Here is a 26,545-nt window from a genome sequence, read left to right as displayed (position 1 = left end):
TCCTATCAAGCCAGAAGGAATGCGAACCAAAAAAGGAAGTAAGAACCTACAAATAATGTAAATCCTTGAAACAGTTAACATTTACAATAAAAAGAACACCAATAACTTCAATATCTAGTCAACTGGCACAAATATCAGGCCTAAATTGCAGTACAAATTGTATTTTGATGCCTCCAACTCAAAAAAGAAAGGTTGACAAATGTTTGAAGTAAAAGCGGCACAGGCATCTCAGGCCTAATTTCAGGTCACACTGAACAAGGGAAATTAAACCTAACTAGCAAGTAAATCAGAACAGGTAGATAGATTTCAAGTAAAACATGATTTTGTTTACCTTCGAGTAACGTCTCAGCAGCTGCAGTCACACATTCCTTTATGACTGAAACGTTCCTAAATGTTCGTTTGCGTTACCCCTAAATTAGTGATGCACCGAAAATTTGGCCACCAAAAATGACCCAAAAGTGCATTTTCCATATTTGGCCAAAATACTTTTTTCACCAAAATAAAATGGCCAAAACAGGATGTTGTGATGACACGATACCCACCAGTGGAGGCGAAAGTTTGCTTTGCAAATGCATCTTGAGTCACTAATCATCGCCTCCACGGCAGTGAACAAGCTACAATTCTGACAAGTATCGTTATCATGAAGGGAGAGCAAGGAGTAATTAACAGGAGAAAGAAAGACAGCAAAGTTATGCTAATTGCTAAGCTATCGTCACATGTTGTCGCGAAACACCATAGTAAATACAGTACACTTGTCACATACAGTAGGTCTGGTTGGAACCACATTATAGTGGAGATTAGCCAAACTCTAAAAACAAAATAGCAGGAAAATAATGTGTACGGAGAGAAAAATAATATACACATGACGCCGTCTGGAACCGTAAATTAATTAGTATGTCAATTTTACTAATAATTGGCATATGAATTTCTTTCTGTTTCCTCATTTTCGGTTTTGATCAAGAATTTTCATTTAGGTGCATCACTAGCCAAAATCTACGCTGTCCGGAGCGAACATTAATTTGCTCCTTGTTGGGTACTCAGTTTGGAAGTGCTGTTTAAAGTTCCCTCTTTTTGTCAGCCACTGTCTCACAACAAATGAAACATAAGTTTGGCTTCCAGAAGAATGGAAAAGTACTGGTTCATTCATTCATTTTTAAAAACTCTGTTTTCTGAGTCAACTTTCCAAACTTTGGAACAAGCCATGCCATGTCTTCAATCCAGCAAATCTCTTCTGGTAAACAAACGGTTTGATAGACTTCTTATGGTCACGTGATCACAACATGGGCTACGGTAGTACTTAATATAGTTGCATACACATTGTGACAGCGGCCTATGTGAGAAATAAACGGCCACGTGATGATGCACAAATTGCACATACATTATTTAATCGTAATTGACCGTGGATCCGCATGAGACCTTAACTTGGTCCGGACCCGGACCCCTTTGAGGATAACCACACAATAAGAGCAGTCAGAATTTTGTCCTCGTTATGTGTGGGGTTTCACGTTTAAAAAATGTGTTAAGATATTGAAAACAGTATGTGTCTATGATGTTTAATACTGCAAAAGTACTTAGAGTATTGTCTGCTTGCTTCTTCTTTTCTTACGACCATACTTCATTCTGGGAAAAAAAGGTGGTTTATCCTTTGGTGCTGGCTGAAATGAGGTCTAGTGGCATGCGCTGACGTCACACATTATGATTCTTTTTTGCTTGAATATTACATTTTATGACCTTAAATTAAGGTGTTCAACTTTGGATGTCAAAGCGTAAACTGTCAGCAGTCACATGATGCAAGTACATCTGTGTTTTTGTTTTCTTGGCTGGCTAGCTGATATGTTGTAAATAATCTATCAATGGGGAAACATTAAGTCTGAAATGAGTCAAATTCCTCGAGGGCTGCATCATACAAGTCGTTTATTTTGTTGCTCTCTTAAATTTACCCCTAATTTAATGAAGTGAAATTGCAGCTGAGCAATGTTGTTTCAAAAAGAGTGCTGTTAAGGACATTTGCGTGTATACACAAACATGCCGAGCACACACGCACGCACGCACACACAGGCACGCATGGACGCACACGCACACACACACACACACACACACACACACAACGGATTATGAAGTGAAAAAAATCAAGAGTAATGAGAAAATTCTATCCATTAGTGGTCCCTCAACGAGACTAAATCAGCAAGGATGTTAATGAGCTCCATCAGCAGCTGTGGCCACCGAGCTTGAGCGTGTGAAGCCAATAAGAAGGCAGTATCCTCAATGGGCCGACGTGATTGGTTAGCCTTCTTACGTTCAGAGGTTTTCCACAGCGTTAAAGAGAGGTAGCACCATTTAAAAAGACAAATACTGACCTTATACTCCAGAGGGTGAAAATATGCTTGCATAAAACCTTCTTGGGATATATTATCTCCCATGAGACAAATCCCGTTACGTAAGAAATGACGTGTCACTCTTCATCACAGTTTACAGCGGACAGTAAACAGTGACTATAGGGAGGCCATGACACGAACATGATGCGACAGGATGAGATATGAAATACTGAGGGATTCTTTTCAATATACCTAAAAGCTATTTGGCCAGCATGCATTATTTAAGAGGAGGAGAAAAGTTGTCCAAATCACTTAGGCTGGATTTACATTGCATGCTTCTTTGCTCTCAAGTAGAACAAGTGGGGAATGCGCCATGGCAAGGAAAACGCACAAAAAACCTGCATGAAATCATACATCTACAGATTGGAATCAGGCCTCTTTCAAATGTGGATAAAAATCCAATACGTATCTGCTAATGCGAGTACAACGTAAACACACAGATGGGATAAACCCCATCAATGCCAACAAGACGGCATCGTAATACACTGATTGTTGATACATCCACATCTGCCCAAACACGACAAATTAACACGCAAAATAAACACCTGCTGTAAATCTAAACCAGAGTGAAAGCATTAACAATTAAATATCATGTGAAATATGCTACACGTGTCCATGTGATTGGCTGGCAACCACTCCAGGGTGTACCCCACCCCTTGCTAAAAGTCAGCTGGGATAAGCTCCTGCCCACCCGCGGCTCTAATGAGGACAAGCACTACAGAAAATAGAGGTCTGTCCATCCTTTAATAAGCAAAATAATTGTTGAATCATGCCGAAGTTCTCTTCATTTAAATCAATGGCGAGGAAGAGTTAAAATCAACCCAGACCAATTAAATGCTTTCTATGTTTAAAGACCGAGTGAATTGAGATTTATGAGATGTATTTACGAGAGTTCCAAATATATTCAACATGTTTGAAGATACTGTAGCTGCTAAAAAGACTTTAAAGACTGAGAACAATCTAGTAATGAATTGTGGATTTTGCTTTAAGCTGTTTTTCACCATTTCAGTTTTCCTGATTTTTAAAAAAAAATTCTTGGGGGATGGAGGGGGGGGCGTGGCTAATCGAACAGACATTTTAATCGGAATTGGCACTTGGACCTGCAGTGTAAAACCAGCCTTAGTGTCATATTATTTAAAGCAGGGTTGTCAACCATACGGCCCGTGGGGTGTCCAATCCGGCCCACGGGCAGTATTCTGCCCATCAGGCAAGTTTTAGTTCATTTATATATAGACTATTATTTGGAAACTGATTAATGTAGATATCAAGTTTATCTCGAAAGCCCTCGCAGCGAGACCTGAAAAGGTACTTCCGTCGATAATCCACTATGACCAGACAGGCTTCATTAAAGGTAGAAGTTCCAGAAATAATGTCAGACGTCTGTTGAATTTAATAAGCATGTCACAGCCTAAAAATCTAAACGCAATCATCATGGCACTTGACACAGAGAAAGCTTTCTATAAAGTTAACTGGGCTTTCCTGTTTGCAGGACTTCGCAAATTTGGCTTTGGAGATTCATTTATGCATTGGATAGTAACACTATACAATTCGCCGAAAGCGACAGTCACCACAGATAGGATCACTTCACAAAGTTTTACATTACAAAGAGGGACCAGACAAGGATGTCCACTCTCACCAATGCTATTTGCAATATTTATCAAACCTCTTTCTGCCGCTATAAATCAGAATGCTAATATTAAAGGTATCTGCTCAGAACACAAAATCAATATATATGCTGATGATATTCTTCTTTACTTACAGGAACCCAAGTATTCTCTTCAGGCAGGTTTCAATCTCATTTTCACAAATATCAGACTACTCTATTAACTGGACATATAAACAATACTCCCAATAACAGCAAACTCATGGACTCCTGCAGATCAAATCCCAGAGTACCCTATTCCTATAGGAAAAATTAAGTATTTAGGCATCAATATTTCGTCAAAACTCACAGAGCTAACCAATCTAAATTACACACCACTTCTGGAAAAAATCTCAGCTGATTTAAGACGCTGGAATAACTTGCCTATATCATTACTGGGAAGAATAGCTACAATAAAAATACCTTACCTCAAATAAATTATTTATTTTCAATGATTCCATTTAAGGCCACATTTAAATGGTTTCAAACCTTAGTTTCTGCTGTACTACATTTTTATTCAAAAAATAAGAAAAATAGAATCAGTCTATCCGTTCTTCAGAAAACAGGAGGGAGGCCTAAATACTCCCAACTTTAAACACTATTATTTAGCTAACCAATTACGAGACCTCATGGTTGCACTACAATGAGGAGTGTGATTCTTGGCTAGAATTGGAACAAATAGACTGCAACAACATCAAACTCCCAAAACTCCCATTTATTTTTACTAGTCTTAAACGCCATAAAGGCTTCAAGAATCCAATAGTCGCATCCACCTTAACAGTTTGGTGGCAAAATTTAGAATCTACAGGATCTCAATTAGCTCCCAGTATGCGCTCCCCAATCTGGCATAATCCAGATCTCAAAAGGAATAATATACACCTTCATTTTAGTCCATGGGAACAACATGGAATTAACCACCGACAACAACTATTTAACAATAATGTTTTTAGCACACGTGATGAACTGTTCCAAGAATTCCAAATAACAGGCGGAAACTAATTCAATAGATTAAAAGCATAAAAAATAAAGAATACCAACACTCCAGAGCACCCTCTGCTGGAGTTTGTCAAGCAAATAGTGAAGCTTCTCCCGCAAAGTACAACCCCAATTACAATGAAGTTGTGGCGTTTTGTTAAACATAAATAAAAACAGAATACAATGCAAATCATGTTCAACCTATATTTAATTAAATACACTACAAAGACAAAATATTTAATGTTCAAACAGATAAACTTTATTGTTTTTAGCAAATAATCATGAACCTTGAATTTTATGGCTGCAACACATTCCAAAAAAGCTGGGATAGGGTCATGCTTACCACTGTTACATCACCTTTGCGTTTAACAACATTCAATAAACGTTTGGGAACTGAGGACACTAATTGTTAAAGCTTCGAAGGTGGAATTCTTTCCCATTCTTGCTTGAAGTACAGCTTCATAGTATTTTACGTTTCATAATGCGCCACACATTTTCAATGGGAGACAGGTCTGGACTGAAGGCAGGCCAGTCTAGTACCCGCACTCTTTTACTTCGACGCCACGCTGTTGTAACACGTGCAGAATGTGGTTTGGCATTGTCTTGCTGAAATAAGCAGGGGCGTCCATGAAAAAGACGTTGTTTGGATGGCAGCATATGTTTCTCCAAAACCTGTATGTATCTTTCAGCATTAATGGTGCCTTCACAGATTTGTAAGTTACCCATGCCATTGGCACTAAGACAGCCCCATACCATCACACATGCTGGCTTTTGAACTTTGCGTCCATAATAGTCCGGATGGTTCTTTTCCTCTTTGGCCCGGAGTACACGACGTCCACAATTTCCAAAAACAATTTGAAATGTGGACTCCTTGGACCACAGAACACCTTTCCACTTTGCATCAGTCCATCTTAGATGAGCTCGGGCCCAGAGAAGCCGGCGGCGTTTCTCGGTGTTGTTTTTAAAGGGCTTTTACTTGGCACAGTAGAGTTTTACGTTGCACTTACAGATGTAGCGCCAAACTGTATTTACTGACATTGGTTTTCTGAAGTGTTCCTGGGCCCATGTGGTTATATCCTTTACACATTGATGTCGGTTTTTGATGCAGTACCGCCTGAGGGATCGAAGGTCATGGGCATTCAATGTTGGTTTTCGGCCTTGCCGCTTACATGCAGTGATTTCTCCAGATTCTCTGAACCTTTTGATGACCTTATGGACCGTAGATGATGAAATCCCTAAATTCCTTGCAATTGTACGTTGAGGAACATTGTCCTTAATCTGTTCGACTATTTTATCACGCACTTGTTCACAAAGAGGTGACCCTCGCCCCATCTTTGCTTGTGAATGACTGAGCAATTCAGGGAAGCTCCTTTTATCCGCAATCATGGCACCCACCTGTTCACAATTAGCCTGTTTACCAGTGGGATGTTCCAAACAGGTGTTTGATGAGCATTCCTCAACTTTCTCAGTCTTTTTTGCCACCTGTCCCAGCTTTTTTGGAACGTGTTGCAGCCATAAAATTCTAAGTTAATGACTATTTGCTAAAACAATCAAGTTGATCAGTTTGAACATTAAATATCTTGTCCTTGTTGTGTATTCAATTAAACATAGGTCGAACATGATTTGCAAATCATTGTATTGTGTTTTTATTCATGTCTGTCTGTCTGGCTCTCCTGGGAGTGGAGTGGGGGGTGGGGCGGGGTGGCATTGGGTCCCTGCGGCTGGGTGGCCAGTTCCCTCAGTCTGGGACGTGTCCCGTCCACCGGGCTAATCTCTGGTGGACCCCTGGACCCGATTCCGCCCCTCGATTGATTGCAGGCACAGCAATTACAGGACACTTCTGTCAGTCTTTGTGCATTTAAAACGGTGTCAATTCACTTGCATGTGTCCGCAGGCACCCACCCCTGGGAACCTTTCACTGGGTGTGGGGCCACGCACTTATTGCGACAAATAACTCATGAATATGCAAATCATTTGTGTATCCCCTCATTTATAGTCTCGTCCTGTAGATTTACATAATTTACATACTTAATCCCACCACACTTTAGTTGTACAGCCGGGTTCACGACCCTTGTCCTGCATGCTTCTTCTCCTGTCCTTGTCCTGTTCTAGCTTGTCCTGTCCTTCCCTCACAGGGTGTAGCTCCATGCAACACTCATATTTAATGTTTCATTGTTCCGTGGGGGACCTAGGTTCAAGACCCCGACTGGACCACCCGCCGACTCACGGCTGTGGTGTCCTTGAGGAAGACACTGATACTCCGAAATGCTCCCCGGGCGCTTCAGCTGCCCCCTGCTCCAGTGTTCCAATAACATGTATGTGAATGTGTTCACTGTGATGGGTAAAATGCAGAGAACAAATTTTGAGTGCATGCATGCATGTTCATGACAATAAAAGGTGATTCCTCTTCTTCTTCTCAATAAACTTCAATTATAATACGAAGAAACCACAGTGGCAGCTTAAAAACGCCACTGTGACACAGTAAAACTGTTCCGGCATAAAAGGGATACAAATCTTCCATTCTGCTTGACATAACAGCCGAACAGGACGAAAAAAAAAAAAAAAAGAAATACAAACCACTCACTATTTAATTTGATAGTTTGTATCTTTTTTGTCATTTTAGTGTAAATAAGCAAAACATTTACATTTCATATCTCTGTTGAGCACTGTGAACTGACCTTGCATCTGACAAGTACTATGAAAGTATCACCACCTTGCCTGACACCGTGCATGAAAGATATGTAGATACAGTGGGTACGGAAAGTTTTCAGGCCCTCTTAAATTTTTTACTCTTTTTTATATTGCAGCCATTTGCTAAAATCATTTATGTTCATTAATGTACACACAGCACCCAATATTGACAGAAAAAAACGGAACTGTTGAAATTTTTACAGATTTATTAAAAAAGAAAAACTGAACTATCACACAGCCATACGTATTCAGATCCTTTGCTTAGTATTTAGTAGAAGCACAGCGACCACCAAAGCTGCATTCCGCTTGGCCAGCCGGTACCCATCAGTTGCCTCAGGAGTCCCACAGGCCAAAAAAGCCCGATAGGACTCCTTCTTCAGCTTGACGGCATCCCTCACCGTTGGTGTCCACCAACGGGTTCGGGGATTGCCGCCACGACAGGCACCGACCACCTTACGGCCACAGCTCTGATCGACCGCCTCAGGAATGGAGGCGCGGAACATGGTCTACTCGGACTCGATGTCCCCCGCCGGAGGTGGGAGTTGAAACTCCTTCTGACAGGGGATTCTGCCAGACGTTCCCAGCAGACCCTCACAATACGTTTGGGTCTGCCACATCGGACAGGCATCTTCCCCAACCATCGGAGCCAACTCACCACCAGGTGGTGATCAGTTGACAGCTCCGCCCCTCTCTTCACCCGAGTGTCCAAGACATGTGGCCGCAAGTCCGATGACACGACCACAAAGTCGATCATCGAACTGTGACCTAGGGTGTCCTGGTGCCAAGTGCACGTGTGGACACCCTTATGCTTGAACATGGTGTTCGTTATGGACAATCCGTGGTGAGCACAGAAGTCCAACACACCACAACAGAACAGAACACCAGAACAACAGAACACCGCTCGGATTCTGATCGGGGGATCCGTTTCTCCCAATCACGCCCTTCCAGGTCTCACTGTCATTGCCCACGTGAGCATTGAAGTCCCCCAGCAGAACGATGGAGTCCCCAGCGGGAGCGCTCTCCAGCACCCCCTCCAAGGACTCCAAAAAGGGTGGGTACTCTGAACTGCTGTTCTGTGCATAGGCACAAACAACAGTCAGGACCCGTCCCCCCACTCGAAGGCGGAGGGAGGCTACCCTCTCGTCCACCGGGGTGAACTCCAACGTACGGGCGGCGAGCCGGGTGGCAATAAGTATACCCACACCTGCTCGACGCCTCTCACCGTGGGCAACTCCAGAGTGGAAGAGAGTCCAACCCCTTTCGAGGGGACTGGTACCAGAGCCCAAGCTGTGTGTGGAGGCGAGTCCGACTATATCTAGTCGGAACTTCTCGACCTCACACACCAGCTCGGGCTCCTTCCCTGCCAGAGAGGTGGCATCTGGGCGTCCCTGCTAAAGCTACTGCCCCCGCGACCTGACCTCGGATAAGCGGTAGAAAATGGATGGATGGATGGATGGATGGATGAATGTGAGTGTGAACGGTTGGTTGTGTTTGTGTGCCTTGCCATTGGCTGGCAAACAGTCCAGGATGTAATTGCTTAAAGTCAGCTGGGATAGGGTCCAGCTAACCCGCCACCCTAAATAGGACAAGTGCTACAGAAAACGGATAAATGGATGCTAATTACGTTACAATCTACTTGGTAAAATGTCTTGGTGGTTTTAATTACTGTATAGTCATTGTTTTACATACAGTAGATAGATATAAAATGTTTATATTACAATGAGAAGCCAGACCTTTTCCACGTTGCAATAAGTTGGATTAAAGTGTACTTCACTGGTGTTCAAAGAGTCAATGTGGTTTCATGTAGAAGCAGCCTCGTTGTTGAACCCCTCTACCACTAAACAATTAAATAATTAGGACAATTAGAGCCTTTTTGATATGATACATTATCCAATTATCTCTTTACATGGAATAGGGAATTAACGCTAGGAAGCAAAGCAGAGAGACAATAAGGAAAGCACCTCCCAGTCTAAAGGACAGTTTCTTTTTACTCACAAAAGCAGTTCATTAACTTGTGTATTTAGAATGTCTCGCTAAAAGTGACATTGAAGGGTGGGGCAACCTTTGATGAATCTGAAATAATAAAATAATTATATATGTGAGTACACGCACGCACACACACAAGCATACGCAAGGTCAGTGGTTAAATGGTTTTGCTGCAGTGTTGATTGGCAGGTGGTGTTGGCATGGCAACAGACATTTACTCAGGCACACTCTCAACAGAGCGCTCAGAGATGGACAGAGAAGCTGAGCCAGAGGACACACCTTGCAAAGAGCAAACTAAGCTGTTCTTTTCTGCCATAGTGACACCGAATAATAGGATTAGGTAACAATTCCCATTCCGGTGATTTGACGTTGGCGAAGGAAGCAGGGGCACAAAAAGAAAGAAACCACGTTGCATCACATTTACAAATCAACAAGGGTGCAACATTTAACGTAAAACCACGCTGCAGTTGAGTCAGCGTCAGTACCTGGAGGCAGGCTGGCTCGCTTCCTCTTCTTGCTGTTTTCGGACGCGTTTTCCACAGGTGGCGAGCCGCTGGAGCTGTTGAAGTGCAGGGGGTCGTTATTGGCGGCCGGATCAAAGGACAGGGCATTGAGTCCTGCGAGAGCAAAACATAAAAATGGGCACCGCGTTAATAAACAAACGTGGACCGACATGCACATACATGTGGGAAGACCACTCAATCATTGATCCTTACATGTCAATTGTGACAGTAAGCAAGCAATGGTGAGAATCAGCATGAGATTGACTTGCGATACAGTCAATCCCTATATATCGCGGGCGAGACATTCCAGATCCAGCCACAATCACCTAGGTGATTGATTATTGGTGATGACAATCTGTTCTCAATGTAGTGGTACACTCGCCTGCCTGACTTTGGTGCAGGCAGCATGGGTTAAGTTCTGACTCAGTGATGGTGTGAATGTGAGAGTGAATGTTTGTCCATCTCTATATAAACCGAGTGAGTGAATGGCGACCAGTCCAGGGTGTAGCCTGCCTTTAGCCCTAAGTCAGCTGGTAAAGGCTCCAGTTCCCCAAGGACCCTCAACAGGATAAGAAGTATTGCAAATGGATGGGTGGAATATTTTCTCAATTGCCTTACCCAAAGTTCAATTTTGTTGTTTTTTTTTGGGTGGGGGGGAGGGGGGGGAGTGATTATGATGGCAAAAACTGGACTATTTATTTACAAAATACATGGAAGGAAAAAAAAAAAAAAAAAAAAATATTTTTGAGACTTCCGGTCTGCTCTGTAAACCAGTGTCACTCTGGCCAGGAGTTCATAGTGTGTGCGAAGCATCTCGCATCCAACCACTTCCACAGCATAGCATTAGCAATATTTTTAGCATTGTCTGTGGTCACCAATGAACAAGGAACGAGGGCATTTTACTTGCTGATTTTCCACACTGATTTTTCACTGCCACAGCCCCTTCCAGAATTTCTGCCACACAGCCGCTCGGCTCTTGTACACAGCGCGATGGAACGCCGAGCCGGTCAGCTTTGATTGCGATTGATTTAAGCCTTTACATTCCTGTACTTAAGCCGTGTTTCTTAGTTCTGCTCTCCTCGCGTTGTTAGTTGTAGTAGCATTAGTAGCCTAGCTAGCCAGTAGCAACTGGTTTGATCACTGTGCATCGCTCACCACAAAAACCAGTTCCAAGCAGCTGTTCAATGTGAATGCACCGGTAATGTCGGGTTGCTGGATTATTATTTTTTTTCCACCCCAATATCCGGAACAATCAGTGTTACGGCCGTGTGTGTACGTGTGTGTGTGTGCATGCTGATGAAAGGGTGTGTCGTGATCTTGCCATTTTTAAGATGACAATTTGAGTGAATTTGACAACCGTGATTTTTTTATACAGAACTGTTACAGCCTGAAAAGAAATATATATATATATATATATATATATATATATATATATATATATATAGTCTTTTCCAAGTGATGCAAGGATACCGATACCGGACTCCGATACTGCAAGGATACCGATACTACATCCCAGACTGATATACTGTAAACTGTCTGAGAAGGAACCATGTCAACCATGAGTGTGTGAATATACCCTTCCAGTTAAGTTATTAGCTGGATGCTCCAAAAGGAAAATGCAAACAAAATGCACAATATTTAGACTTCACCCACCTAGTTAAAGTTTAACTTTTCACTGAGTCTTTTTCCCCAAGCTTTTGTGCCACACTGTGAAAAATGCTGAATTAGTCAACAATTTGATCGTTAGGAAATCCACCAACTGTGTCGAACTGATTGTTGATTAATGTACGAGGCAAAATGAAGTGCGCTACTTTGCTACAACCCACAGAGGTTTTTATTCACTCTCAAGTAGTTTGCCTGCTAAAGAAATGCGAGTTAATGCGAGTCAATATCACCATAAGGTGACTTTGAGACTTCCCCATTTCATCCATCCATCCATCCATCCATTGTCTGAGCCGTTTCTCCTCACTAGGGTCGCGGGCGTGCTGGAGCCTATCCCAGCTATCATCGGGCAGGAGGCGGGGTACACCCCGAACTTGTTGCCAGCCATTCGCAGTGCACATACAAACAAACAACCATTCGCACTCACATTCACACCTACGGGCAATTTAGAGTCTCCAATTCATGCATGTTTTTGGGATGTGGGAGGAAACCGGAGTGCCCGGAGAAAACCCACGCACGCACGGGGAGAACATACAAACTCCACACAGGCGGGGCCGGGGATTGAACCCCGGTCCTCAGAACTGTGAGGCTGACGCTCTAACCAGTCGTCCACCGTGCCGCCGAATTCCCCATTTCACAAAAAAGAAATTGAGATTTTCCATTGAACTTTCCATTTTAATTGCATTAAGTAGATGTTATGCTTTTAGAAATGTCTATTAGTCAAGCTCCTACACTTATTTTTTTATAAATTAACTGCAAGCAGACAATGTACATGCAAACAGCAAAATATGTGAGCTTGCGGATAGGGTGGACAATAGCAAGGTGGACATTTTTGGCTAACTTTAGAAATTAATGAGCACATAGTGGACCTTGATTGAATAAGCAAGCTGACTGTACTGTTTAACAAACATGTTTCAAATTTCTGAGAGGTTTTTATATCAATTGACATTTCAGTATAACAGGGTGGACATGTTAAAGGTCCCCTTCCATCAAAATAATTTTTTTTAACTGTTTTATGCACAAGATACAGCAGATCAAAATGAGTCTGTGACATGGTTTAAGTTTGACATCTGTGCTGTTGGTCGATTGAATGCAAAAGGCAATACACGGCATAAGGCTTGCAAAACGGGTGGATTTGAAATCGCCGTCGTTGTGAGGTGGCTTCATCAATTAATATTCAAGTACCTGCCCACTTCATGGTTGGTACCCACCCACTCAACTCAGCTGAACGGCAAATTTTTCTCCCTCGATCATCGTCGTGGCAGGTTCAATTTAAATGAATGGGAGCGGATCACAACCATAATGTCAAAATATCCCCCTCTCTTTAAATTTTCACCCACATCCCCTTTCAGATCACTTTCCCTATTAGTGGAACAACAATCCAACGCTTGGTAAATTGTGCAATGATAGTAAGACATCGATGGATGCAGTCGCTATGAACGCTGGCCGCCCCAAACTTCTCGGCACTAGTTGACGCCGTGATATGTACCAATAACAGCCAAGCTTTTTCCCATATTTAAATTTGTAATAAGATGAGCAGTCCAGTCAAAGCAGTCTTATTTACATGTCGCATATTCATGAGAAATGTTCCCGTTTCAACTCCCAGGAATAAAAGACTGACTAAAATAGATAAAAGAACTTCAAAGATTATGAAAACAAAAAATGATGGAAGCGGGCGGACCTGTTAGCGTGACAACATCCAACTCCAAACATAATATGATGAAAATTACACAACCTAAGTGTGACTATTTATTCTGCAACTGTCACAGCCTCATTTGAAGAACTCCAAAATACTGGTTATAATGTCAGAAAAAAAGGGGGTTCTTAAAGGGGCATATCGACATGGTGGACAGCAATTGCAGTGACTCATGCACAATAATCAAATTGACTCATTTTACCAAATAGCCTTTTGTGGACAATAAAACAATGTAAAAAAATATATAATTTAACCACTTATTACACACCTCAGTTGGAGGAGCATTGTGTGGGACATGCCAAAATCATGTACCAATGAGGAAAAAATGGTATAAAACAAAGGAAATATATTTTAGACATATTGTACTTGTATATGTGGAAATGTTTGGGCAATTATAAGACTTTAGAGTTTGGTTGTTCTGCTACATTTTCATGAGGACTGAGTGATTCTTATGAGGACACCAAAGGCATTTAGGAGTGACATTGACCCTGCAAAGGTCAACATTCAGACTGACTCTGCTGTGGCACAACTCCCCCAAGCAGCTCAATATGATACCAGAATTAAAAAAATATATAAATAAATAAAAATAACAAAAATAAAGAGTTCAGAACATTGAAAGACTCTGCCAACCGAACACACAGGTGGAAAGTGAATCGAGTGAGTTTTTCCAGGCTGGTCAAGTTAGCGCATCAGTCATCTCTGCATTACTCCAACTTATTTACATTTGAAAAGTCAGATGGTATTTATAGTGACAAGCTCATATTTCTTGACACGCAGCAGTTGATACTTTATCGTGTTCATGTGTTGTTTATGTTTAATATCATGAGGTTGAGCTGGGCCCCATTCTTTACTGTCTTTCCACCTGCACCACTTAAAGATAAATGTACCTTGATTTCTGTTAATACGCCACAAAAGAGTTTCACAGTGAACTCCTGTTAATCACAGGGAATGTCCCAGACCAAGCTTTAAACACACTTAAATGTATTACAACATGATTTTTAAAGAAATTGCAAACATAAAATGTTTAGAAAACAGTGTACATATTGTAGTATATACAATGTGTATGTGTTAGACAACTGACATTCAGAGGGCATTACACCAAGTAAGTCCATCCATTTTCTGTATCACTTATCCTCACAATCCCAGCTATCTTCGGGCGAGAGGAGGGGTACAACCTGAACTGGTCGCCAGCCAATCTTAGGGCACATATAAACAAACAACAATTCACACTCACATTCACACCTACGGGCAATTTAGAGTCTTCAATCAACCTACCGCGCATGTTTTAGGGATGTGGGAGGAAACCGGAGTGCCAGGAGAAAACCCACGCAGGCAAACTCCACACAGGCGGGGCCGGGATTTGAATCCCGGTCCTCAGAACTGTGAGGCAGATGTGCTAACTAGTCGTCCACCGTGCCGCCTACACCAAGTAAGTATACTCTAAAAACGCATGAAAAAAAAAAAACATCCCTATAAATCAGAGAATTCCGCAATCAAGTGGGGATTTACGTAGCAGCCAGATATGTTCCACAAAATAATTTGCAAAATAGCGATGGTGCAAACCATGAACTGTGATATAGCGAGGGAACGCTGTAATGCTGAAATACAATCAGGCCTCAATCAGTATGGCGTCAAAGTTGAATGATCATTTGGAAGATTTGCCATGAGAAAATGGGTGCAAGGGCCATTTTATCACTGCTTTCAGTCTTATTATTGCTATCCATGAAGTTTCCCCCCAAAATGAAAAAAAATAAAAATAAATTATAGTTCTTTAGTTGGGGGGTGGCGGCACAGTGACGACTGGTTAGAGCGTCTGCCTCAATGTTCTGATGACCGGGGTTCAATCCCCGGCCCCACCTGTGTGGAGTTTGCATGTTCTCCCCGTGCCTGCGTGGGTTTTCTCCGGACACTCCGGTTTCCTCCCACATCCCAGAAACATGCATGGTATGTTAATTGACAACTCTAAATTGCCCGTAGGTGTGATTGTGAGTGCGAATGGTTGTTTGTTTGTATGTGCCCTGCGATTGGCTGGCAACCAGTTCAGGGTGTACCCCGTCTCTCGCCCGATGATAGCTGGGATAGGCTCCAGCACGCCTGCGACCCTAGTGAGGAGAAGCAGCTCAGAAAATGGATGGATGGATAGTTGAGGGGTCTAAAGGCAAATCCAGTTTGAAATTCCTCATTCCTGTTCCAAATGATAAATCACCTCGGCCCTAGAGCTCTGAGATCGAAAGAGCATTATAGTACTTCATTATGCTGGATGGTCTCTTCTCATTCTGAATGACAGGTCATCTCATAAATGTGTTATTCAGTGTATACAGTATATATTCATTATTTTGAACGTCTTGAGACAGGAGAGTTCTCCCTGAGACAATGAACCCAATTTATACGGTGTGAGGCTTTTCGATTTTGCTCACTAAATCTCTTTTTACATAAATAAATTCCATTTGCATGTAATAAAGGAGAAAGTAATGAGTAAAGAGATTCACATGGAGATCACTAATGAATCTTACTTGATTTGCTTTAGACGCTTCCATATATCAGCACTTTTGAGTTCAATATAGGCAATCATATTTTACAGCAAAGTCCTGCAGAGACTGGCTAATGAAAAATTCACTGACATTTCTTTAGCGCTCACATTTGTTGTTGTTCCTTCCATGGCCTCACAGATACAAACCAAAGAGCCACGCTCAGTAACTAGCCAAACACTGACTAAGACCTCTTGGATTAGTTTGACAAAGTTTGCAATTTAACACGCACAACTTTTGGAGACCTTAGTGCAGCTTTATTTTAACAATAGCAAATTTTCAGATCACTGTATTAGTACAATTACTGTACAGGCACAAGAAATACTCAGGAAAATAACTTGGATTGGAACTGGCGAATGGGTGTGTGTGAGGCAGGCAAGTGGTGACAAGTTCAGCAAATGGTGTTGTGCTTTAAAATAAATAAAAAATCATGGAAAAGGCATTAAAGTTCTTTAGTTGTTGGATAGTCGTTAAGATTGTTTAAGTCTGAAATGCTTTTGCAAATGTAGTTTATATTTTAAAAAAAGCAGCGGCCACTCAAACATTTTTCTTTGTTTCTTTCAAATTTACTGTATTTCTTTTATTGCCAGGTACTTGTTTGATGCCTTGTTTAAAAGCACTCCATTACATGAATTTAAGACATTTGATCAGTCCTTCCAGTTCAGTGAAGACATTTTGCTTTAACTAATAAATGAAGAACCCTGTTTTAGACTGAATTTAACCTTGACTCCAGCCCGCCCGTGACCCTTGTGAGGATAAATGGAAAATGGATGGATGTTTAACAGCATAAAAAAATAGAAGCAATTTGCAAGTTAAATTAAAAAAAAATTAACAAACAAAAAAACTCAAACTTGGTGTTAGTGCTTTTCATTTCTTTCACCAAGAAGGTCTTTCCACTAGAGAAAATGTATAAACGTTGCAGAGGAAAGGGTCATGTTCTGATCCACTGTGACAAATTGAGCCTATAAACACAAACAAGCGTATGTGTGTGTGTGTGTGTGTGTGTGTGTGTGTGTGTGTGTGTGTGTGGTGGGCGCTCAGCAGGAATGGGAGGTAGTTGCGGTTGTTTAAAAAGGAGATTCTATTTTTTTGTATTATGTATGTATTTTTATGTCCTCAGACACGGAAGATGTTGTCTGTCTGTAGAAATGACGATATAATACAAGCTAGCCAACATTTTTGTTTTAATAGCATCTAATCTCAGTATTCAACTCCATATACTGTGAAGATATTGTCGCTGTTCAACGAATCTATTCAATAACAAATTAAATTGTTTTATTGCTTGTTTTAAAGCAAAAAGTCAACACTGTCAATACAAGAGCTGTCCATCATTACTTTGTTATAATGAACCAAGGGCTAACACTGTAATGGTAATTTACCAGAGCACACATGATCAGATGTACTTGTATTGAGACTTGGTCAAGTAGCATGTGCTTCATTATTAGTTAATCTTGAAACATCCAGTTCCAATTGTATCTTTGTGATCATGAGGCGGTTCAATGTTTGGTATAAGTGGAACAGAAGCTGCCATGTTGAAGACATTACACACTACACTTATCTATAAACTGCCTGTTTTCTTCCTCTGCGCAACTAGCAAAGTGACAAGTGGCCGCCATCTTTGTGGAATTTTCTCAAAAACGTGGAATGAACACTTCAAATACCGCTATCATCTTCCATTACAAATAAATTCACAAAAAAACAATTGATTGCTGATGTGCATGACCTATTCTAATGCCCACACTGCTTTTCTCCCTAACTCAGATAATGTTTCATTTGCGCTAGTTAAGGTGAGTTTTTAGGGCAAATGACGCCAACAGAAACGTCATGGTGATTTTGACACGACTTTACTGAATTTCGGCCTATACGAGGAATTGGTGTATATTTTTACCTGAAATTTGTCAGCCAATCGGACAAGGGCTTCTCTGAAGAGGAGACAAAATGACATGGTCGAGGAGACTTGTTGAGAAATAATTAAGTTTAACTGTTAAACTTAAATGTATTTTTTTGACCAGATTTTCCTGGGGACCTTGGCGATCCGATCCCCGGCTACAGAAGCTAGTAGGGTGAGAAGTTCGGCCATCCGGGAGGGGCTCAGAGTAGAGTCGCTGCTCCTCCACATTAAGAGGAGCTGGATGAGGTGGCTCGGGCATCTGATTAGGGGCCCCTCCCTGGTGAGGTGTTCTGGGCACATCCCACCAGGCGGAGACCCCGGGGACAACCCAGGAAATGCTGGAGAGACTACGTCTCTCGGCTGGCCTGGAACGCCTCGGGATCCCCTCGGAAAAGCTAGAAGTGGCTGGGGAGAGGGAAGTCTGGACTTCCCTGCTAAAGCTACTGCCCCCGCGACCCGACCTCGGATAAGCAGAAGAAAATGGATGGATGGATGGAATTTCTATGGGTGATATCACACAATAACAGCCCCCAAAAAGGATGGGGTTTTTTTTTTCTGACACACACACACAAATTCTGTTTCTCCTGAACCCATCATCCGATTTTCTAAATTCTCGGTGTGTTGTACTCAGGTTCAAATGGCCATTCCAACCACAGTACACACATTTTGATAGACTGTCATTTTTGGGAAATGTTCTCATGTTGCTCGTGCAACTTCTCTTTCTTGCCAGGAATAAACTAGAAAGACAACGTTACAACTGTTGTCTACAGCAATGTCTCTTCACCTTTATTGAGCTAAGGCACATATTTTACATTGGAAAAAGCTCAACCAAAGTGACACAAAAAGTATACATTCTAAAATAATAATCTCACCTCAATTTACCATAAAATTGAATAACTTAGCATGAAAACAAAGCTATCATTCCGTTGTATGAGTGGCAAAAGGTGGATACACAGGTTAATTGTACCTTCTGCCATATAGTTGAATTGAATTGTTCTGCCTGTCATTATACAGTATGTCGCAGGCATAGATAAATGGAGAGAAATATTTGTGGTAAATAAATGATGATATTCAGAACAATTAAATAAAATTGGATAATGACACTTTGGCACTCTCATGGCACTTTGGTTTGCTTTTATTACAAGTGGGTTAAAATACAGGCAAAATAATTAATTCCCTCTAACTAAGCCATTTGATGACAACTACAATAAGTATTTGTGGTGTTTGAGTTAGCCTGAAATTTAGACAATCTAAAATTTTAGGTTAGTGCCAAAAGAGAAAACAGTCAAACTCAGTAAGGGTTGGCGTGCAGTCTTTTCAGCAATGATATATGAGTAAAACATGTTTTACATGTTTTTTTCATTCATGTCTTGCAAGGGTTTAGGAACCACTACTGTCAACTGTGGATCCACAACCCTCCCCTCCCATTCATATTCTTTCTGCAAAGTGATGCAGTGCTCTAACCTGCGGGTGAAGTTATACTTTAATAATAATGACTTCACGGCACACTGGCTGCCGGTGTAGATGAAACCTTCCAGAGCATTACTTAGTGTGCTGCTATGATTATTCAGCCTTCCTCTTCCCTTCCACGCGTTATTCTTAGTTTTAGGCGCCTATAAACTCAATCGAACAGATGATACATGCATAATGCAGGCCGTACAAGGAAACATAGGAAGTGCTTCAGTGGGAACTAATATAAAACTATAGAAGCCATCAGACGCCATGTAGAGTGATTGGTTTGAACGAAGACCATTAAAATATTAACCATCCGAAGTAGGTTTACTCTGACTAGATCTAAGATAGATTTAAGACTACACAGAGAAGAGAGAAAGAAAGTAAAAATCAACAACTAAGACAATGTGGTTGCAAAAGTGTGTACACACTCTTGTAAGCAGGGATGTGGCTGTGTTCAGAATTAATCAATCACGTTCAAACATATTAAATGGGAGTCAGCACACAACTGCAACCATTTAAAGCTCCTCTGACTAACCCCAAATGAAGTTCACCTGTTCTCGTTGGCTTTTGCTGTCATTTATTTGCATTCTAGCCGGATGGTTTTGTGCTAACACTTACTGGTATTTGGAACTGATCATAATTCCCACCACGTTTACTAAGGCCCCAGTTCAAGCTCACAAAAAATCGCCCAAAGCATTGCAGCCACCACCATGCTTTACTGGAGGTATGGTATTCTTTAGGGGATGAGTCTTCAGTTTTGCCACCCCACCCCATAGACCAGACATACAGTAAGAAAAAGATGGAAGATTGTTGTCAGATGTACTAAACAACCACTACTTCCCAGAATTCCTGCAGCTCATTCAATGTTGCTGTCGGCAATGTCCACAATATCCAATTCTTGCTAGTGTCACTGTTGTGCCATATTTCCTCCACTTGCTAATGACAGTCTACACTGTGCTCCATAGTACATTTAATACCTTGGAACTAAATGTGTACCCTTCTCCTGACAGACACCTTTGAACAATGAGGTCCCTCTGCTCTATAGATCTCTGCGGACGATGGCTTGTGCTGTTAGATAATTACTAAGAAAATGTCAAAAAGCCTACCAGAATATCTGAACTTTATTTGGGGTTAATCAGAGGCACTTTAAATTGTGTCAGTTTTGTGCTAACTCCAATTTAGAATAAGTCTGACTCTGAATGTGATTGCTAAAAACTGAAAACAGACATTTAAATCTCCAGTTATAAGAGGGTGGGCACACTTCTGCAACATCATCTCAGTTGTTTATTTTTACTTTCCCTCTTGAAAATTTGTTTCTCTTTAATTGAGCTGCACAGGTCATAGGTCACATTCATGATGGAAAACCTTTTGAAATGATTTAGTGCATTCTGTATATCACAAAAACCTGATATTTAAACAGGGGTTTGTAGACTTCTTATAACCACTGTATGTCAACACACTGAAGAATAATCTGTCACAGTGGACTGGGATTCACTGCCAATCCAGGTTCCAACCTTTGCCAGGACTCCATTACATGTGGTCATCATGGCATCAGAGTCTCATGATAGCATATTCAAAAGCCAAAGCATTTCACATACATTAGTAATGCAGGTCACAAGCCAAAGCTGATAACAAGACCGGCTGCCACGGATCACAGTACAGTGACAGGCCATGCTGGATGACAGCTGGCAGCTTTAAAATTAGCCTCCAGTCACCTGAAAGATTACCGATGAAATAAAGATCATGGCTGAGAAGATTTTAACCATTACAATGTGAGTGAATATCCAACAACATACCATATTACCGCAACTGATAGCAGTCCCTCTAATAGACGCTGTGCCACCAGTTAGTCACCGAGTGCATCATCCACTGAAGACAAAGAAACGCCTCCCTCAAATACTGTATATGCCTCTCGTTTCCCTTCAGGCAAAGAAACGAGCGGTAATTGTAATTACGTAAGTCTATTAGTTAACTGCATTGCTAACAAAAACAGCAGCTGAGGCACATAACCTGAATTAAGTGTGGAGCGTTACCACAGGTTGTATTTGATTTATGTGTGGCGTGGACGTTTTTAACAACAATTATAAATTGGCACTGACATAGAAGTGGCCATTCCACAATGCTGTGTACATCCATCATTATGTTCTGACTTGCGAGGGTTTTCTCCAGGTACTCGGGCTTCTTCCTTCATTCCACAAACATGTACTTTATGTCCATCGAAGACTAAATTATTCTTAGATATATGACTGTGCATGTGGTTGTTTGTTTATGTGTGCCGTGTAGGGGTGGAACAGTTTTTGAAAACCATCCAAACAGTTTGGTTCAACTGTTTTGGTTCGGTCCTCATGAGTCCTGTTCAGTTTGTAGGCACGTGCAACTCACATTTACTAATGTGGCCAAGCAGTGAACAGTAGCGCTGAGATATCCTTCCAGCGATGGAGCAGCCAATCATATTGCAGCGGGGCACGTCTTGCCCAGTACTTAAGTGGGTTTCATGATAACGCTAGCGAGATCATCATAAGCCACCTCTTAGTTGGGTTATCTACAGAGTCTGTATCTGTCCAACACAAGATCTCTGCTACATAAAACGGACGACTTGGAACTCGCTGGAAATTGCTACATTCCTGATTGAGGTGTTTTGATTATCATGGAAACTTGGCTTAACCTGAGGATACGAGATTCTAGCATGCATCGAGCCGGCCCCCTTAAAATGTGGGAGGCATGTACATGAACTGTTGTAATTCCTTCACTGTTTACCTGATTTGGATGTAAATTAAAGCTGAAAGTCTACAGTTAAAGAAGAAGAAGAAGAATCATCTTTTATTGTCATGAACATGCATGCATGCACATGAAATTTGTTCTCTGCATTTAACCCATCACAGTGAACACATACACTTACACATGTTAGTGGAACACACTGGAGCAGGGGGCAGCTGAAGCGCCCGGGGAGCATTTTTGGGGTATCAGGCGATGATCTTAACCATTGGGCCACGGCGCATCTTGTTCCGTTTAATTTCAAATCCATTGTGGTGGTGTTTAGGTGTTTGTGGTGGTGGTGTACCCTGCCTCTCGCCCAATGTCAGGTGGGATAGACTACATCTCACCCATGACCCTAACAAAAACGAGCACTATCGAAAATGGATGGATAAATATATCATCGTTGTCAGTAACCCATATAAAAATTCAACATTAAAATTACAGACATTAAATCTCACCCTCACTTATAATGTTATTAATGAGGAATAATATAACGTATAATTAAGCAGGAGAATGTTTGGAATATCTACAGCATTTAACAGAAAATATCAGCAACGGCTGATAACTTTAATAGCACGCTAAGTATGTAAGAAGAATTCTGTTTGTACTGCTCTGTAAAGGTTAATCTATTCCCTGATGTGATGACATTTGGAAACGATGATACCATTTGAATATCCTCTTATTTTGTAATTGTAAATGCTTTTCTACATAGTATACAAACTCTACACACACACACACACACACACACACTATATTATACAAATACACATACATATATAATTATACTGGCATAAGTAATCAGAACACTGGGACTGACAAAGGTCAAAATACAAGCAGTCAAATAGAAATTTGAACATGAACATTTGCAATCCCCACATTAAATGTTCTGGATTTTCACAATAAGTGGCTGGGGGATTACAGATGGGGCGAGGCGTATATTATGGCTGAGGCGTTGATTTTACTAATGCATTTTTAAAATTAAAATAAACTAAATATGATTTATCCCCTCCTGGAAGCCGTCACCTTATAAGAGGAAGAAGAAGATGATGACCATCAGCGAAAAAGTGAAACTTTTAGATATGATCAAAGAGGGCAGAAGTTATGCATCTGTGGCACGCCATTATGGCGTGAATGAATCTACAGTGCGGTACATCAAGAAAGAGGAAGCAAACATCCACAAAACTGCTTCAATAAGGAAGCGTAATAAGAGATGGGGTTATGTCCTTGTACAGGGGAATTTCGAAGCAAAAGAAAAAACAAAGACAACAACTACCCATCACCATGTTTTTCTCCAAGGTAAAAACCCAGCTACACCATCAGCGCCTCCAGCAGAAGAGTTTCCGAGTGAACCTAAAGCCTCTACGAGTCAAGTGAGAGCCTCTCCTCCACCACCAATGCAAGCCTCTTCGCCTCTCTCAGAAGGCAATGTTGATGAATGTTAATTACTGTAGAAGGTTTTATAATTAAAGATTTAAGTAAATATGTATACTGTTGTAATCTTTGTCTCAAATATGAAAAGTATAAATACTGTTTATATATTTTAAACATTCGGGTACCCATAGACACGAAAATTCTTGGGGGTGGGGGGGGGGGGAAATCCTACTTCGTGGTTTTTCACCTTTCGCGGGGGGTTCTGGTCCCCATTAACCGCGAAAAACGAGGGCTCAGTGTATCTGAGGAAATATGGTACAGTACAGTATGTACCTTTGCTTTATTCCGTATACAGGCTCATGTTTACTTGTTTGTGAGCGTACCAGTGCAATGTCATCATGTCATGTCATACCAAAGTGTAAAGAGAAATAATTCCCATTTAGATCTCATCTGTCATTACCTCAGAGAATGTGGTGAAGGTTTAAATCTCATTTCCAATGATCTTGAGTTCTCTAAACTTTGCGGTGGCAGTCTAATCCGCCTTTAGCTGCCAGGGGCATACGCCCTTTCAGCAATCCACCAAGTGGCTATGTGTTAATGAGATGGCACAACCGTTGATAAGGTCATGTCAGCTCACATGTTTGTGTTCATTATCATAATTGCACATATACAGTACGTTCTTTCAAAGAACACATAGGAGGGAATTGAGGCATCATTAACTAAGCAAGTCTCTGCCTTCACCATTTGTGCACTTCTTCTTAAGAAAGACACTTGATATATGCTCTATAAGAGACTTGATGCTCTATATACTGTATAGTTACATCCAAAAACGTTTTGGATGGCATAAGATTATACTGTCTCCGGCTATATCGCTGTAACATAATTGCAGTGTGGCACTGAACTTTTAAGGATGACTTTGGAAACCTTGCCTTACTTAGTTGCCAATGCTACTACTTTTTGGTCTGTGTTATTTTTGTGTTCTAGAATAACAACCAACAACAGCGTAAGGTGTAGTGCCAATCTGATGAGCTGAAGTTAAGTCACCCTTACAGGTAAAGATACATATTATTAGCATTCATATAGTCATTATTGACTTGCTAAAGCAACACATCTGATGGGCCCTAAAACTTGCCTAAAGTGTACAGCACCATATTTAGCAAAATAATCTACCAAATGTTCCTTTTCCATCACGCGGTACCTACTTTGAAAGAGAAGGCTCTACTCATTGACACTGTTCCATCATAAAAACCAGGTACCCTGAACCCCTGCAACTTGCAGGGGATCAGGACAGAGCCCTGCCGGGAATAGTGAAAACCAGCAAGTTACACCCACCCAAAAAGATGTGAAATTACCTAGAGATGCCACAAGATGGCGGCAAAGCAGCTTTTTTTTCAGTTTTTGTATTATATGACCTGACGAATGCTCATGCCCCTCACTTCAGTATAGTTCCTTGGTCGCAAGTTGTCATCAGATCGCTACCGTGAAAAATTCATGGACAAGTGAATTTGCGAACGACAACCAGTTCTAGTACCTGGTCTGGCATTAGTACAAGCACAAAGATATAAAAAAAAATTTTTTTTTTGTTTAACATTCTCAGACTAAATACTTTGCAAACATACAGTATTTAAACGCAAAAATCCAATTTATAAAAATACTTTACATATTGTCATGTCTGTGTACATGCATGCATGTGCTTTTAAGAGGCAAGGCCTGCTTGGGCGGCGTGTCTGCATGTGAGTTTCTGGGTGGGAGCAGTGGCTGACAACAGCTTCTGCATGAGTGTATTCAGTGCTCACTGCTCTGTACTGTTCTCCTGGCATTCAATAAACGGCCGCAAAATGCGTCAGTTACTGGGCTTTCTTTTCCCACATGCAATGGCATTACAGTGATTAGGTATACTGTGAAACCTCAAAAACGATCACTTAAAAAAATGCGATATTAGTAAGGGTACGAACAATAAACCACAATATAGCAGGGGGACAACTATTGCAATTTAAGTGAAACTGGAGTTTAAAACCAAAGCTCCACAGAAGTTAAACATGGACAAACACAACATTGTGGACTGATCACATCCATTCTCAAGCTAATCATTCTTAAAGACGCCATGTCTACAAGGTAAGGTCTTTTTTAGTACTGCAACATGTGGTAAGACTCCACAATTAAGTTACTTGATAGGTGCTACTTTTTTGTTTAGCAACAAGAATAAGGCTCAACAGTTAACCCCATTGCATGTGTTTGAGCGACAGCAATGAATTGAGAGAATACCAGTTATTGTACTACCTGGTTGTTTTTCTGTTGGGAAAAGCAAGTTAGCAATCTGAGGGAGGAGTTTTTTTTCCCGACATGGCAACTACTTGAAGCAAGGCATCTATTAGAGGTATTCTTTTCCTGACCAAGAGCTGCAAAGCTGTAGTCTGATTTCAAAAAGCAAGCCAACACCTTACCACTGCAGAGCTTAAAAGAGAGCAAATGAGACATCGTATTCCCTTGTGTGTCAATTAATGCTTTAAAAAAAATTTTGCTATCTGTATTGTTTCCGGTGTGCTGGTGGCCTCCTCTCTCCTTTCACCCCACCTTGAAATGAAGTCGGACTGAATCTGTATCCAAAAGTCTGAGACCCCCTGAGTGACGATACAAGCGAGCTCTTCAGACGGCAACTTTCAAACACCAGCTCAGCCTGTTTGATGCTATTTTGGGGATGTATTTTCCCGTACGGGTCTGGCGGAAATAATGAACAGATGGCTATTTGTCATTCAGCACGACATGGAGGTCTGAATTGTGTTCCAGGAAGCTTTGAAGTGTTATGACGGTTGATGACTGAAACCACACACCGGATTATCATACACGTGATGCTACTCAGTTTTTCATCGTTCAGACTTCAAGACCGTTATTTAAAACTACTGCTCAGAAGGCTTGACAGATGTAAAAGTAAGCAAATGTAGATTTAGTTTGGATGATGACTGGTTTTACACGCAATCAGTCTTCTTGCCAATATTTTTGACAAGTTATTATC

At 41.2% G+C, this 26,545-nt stretch overlaps 1 protein-coding gene across 13 annotated transcripts in view; it reads right to left on the bottom strand.

Moving 5' to 3' along the window:
• Window positions 1-26,545, bottom strand: part of enox2 (ecto-NOX disulfide-thiol exchanger 2) — a 290,823-nt gene that overhangs the window by 148,390 nt on the left and 115,888 nt on the right. For all 13 annotated transcript variants that reach the window (XR_009790374.1, XR_009790375.1, XM_061786742.1 and 10 more), the window contains one exon: window positions 10,155-10,286. Coding sequence is in view for 10 of the 13 variants with exons in the window: in XM_061786742.1 (XP_061642726.1) it covers window positions 10,155-10,286 (132 nt within the window). In the remaining 3 variants the exon portion in view is untranslated. The remainder of the gene's footprint in view (window positions 1-10,154; window positions 10,287-26,545) is intronic.

Source organism: Phyllopteryx taeniolatus, chromosome 10 (assembly GCF_024500385.1).
Source record: "Phyllopteryx taeniolatus isolate TA_2022b chromosome 10, UOR_Ptae_1.2, whole genome shotgun sequence".
Lineage (NCBI taxonomy): Eukaryota > Metazoa > Chordata > Actinopteri > Syngnathiformes > Syngnathidae > Phyllopteryx > Phyllopteryx taeniolatus.
Note: the sequence above shows the minus strand (reverse complement) of the source record. Positions and strands in the feature narration are given on the sequence as shown.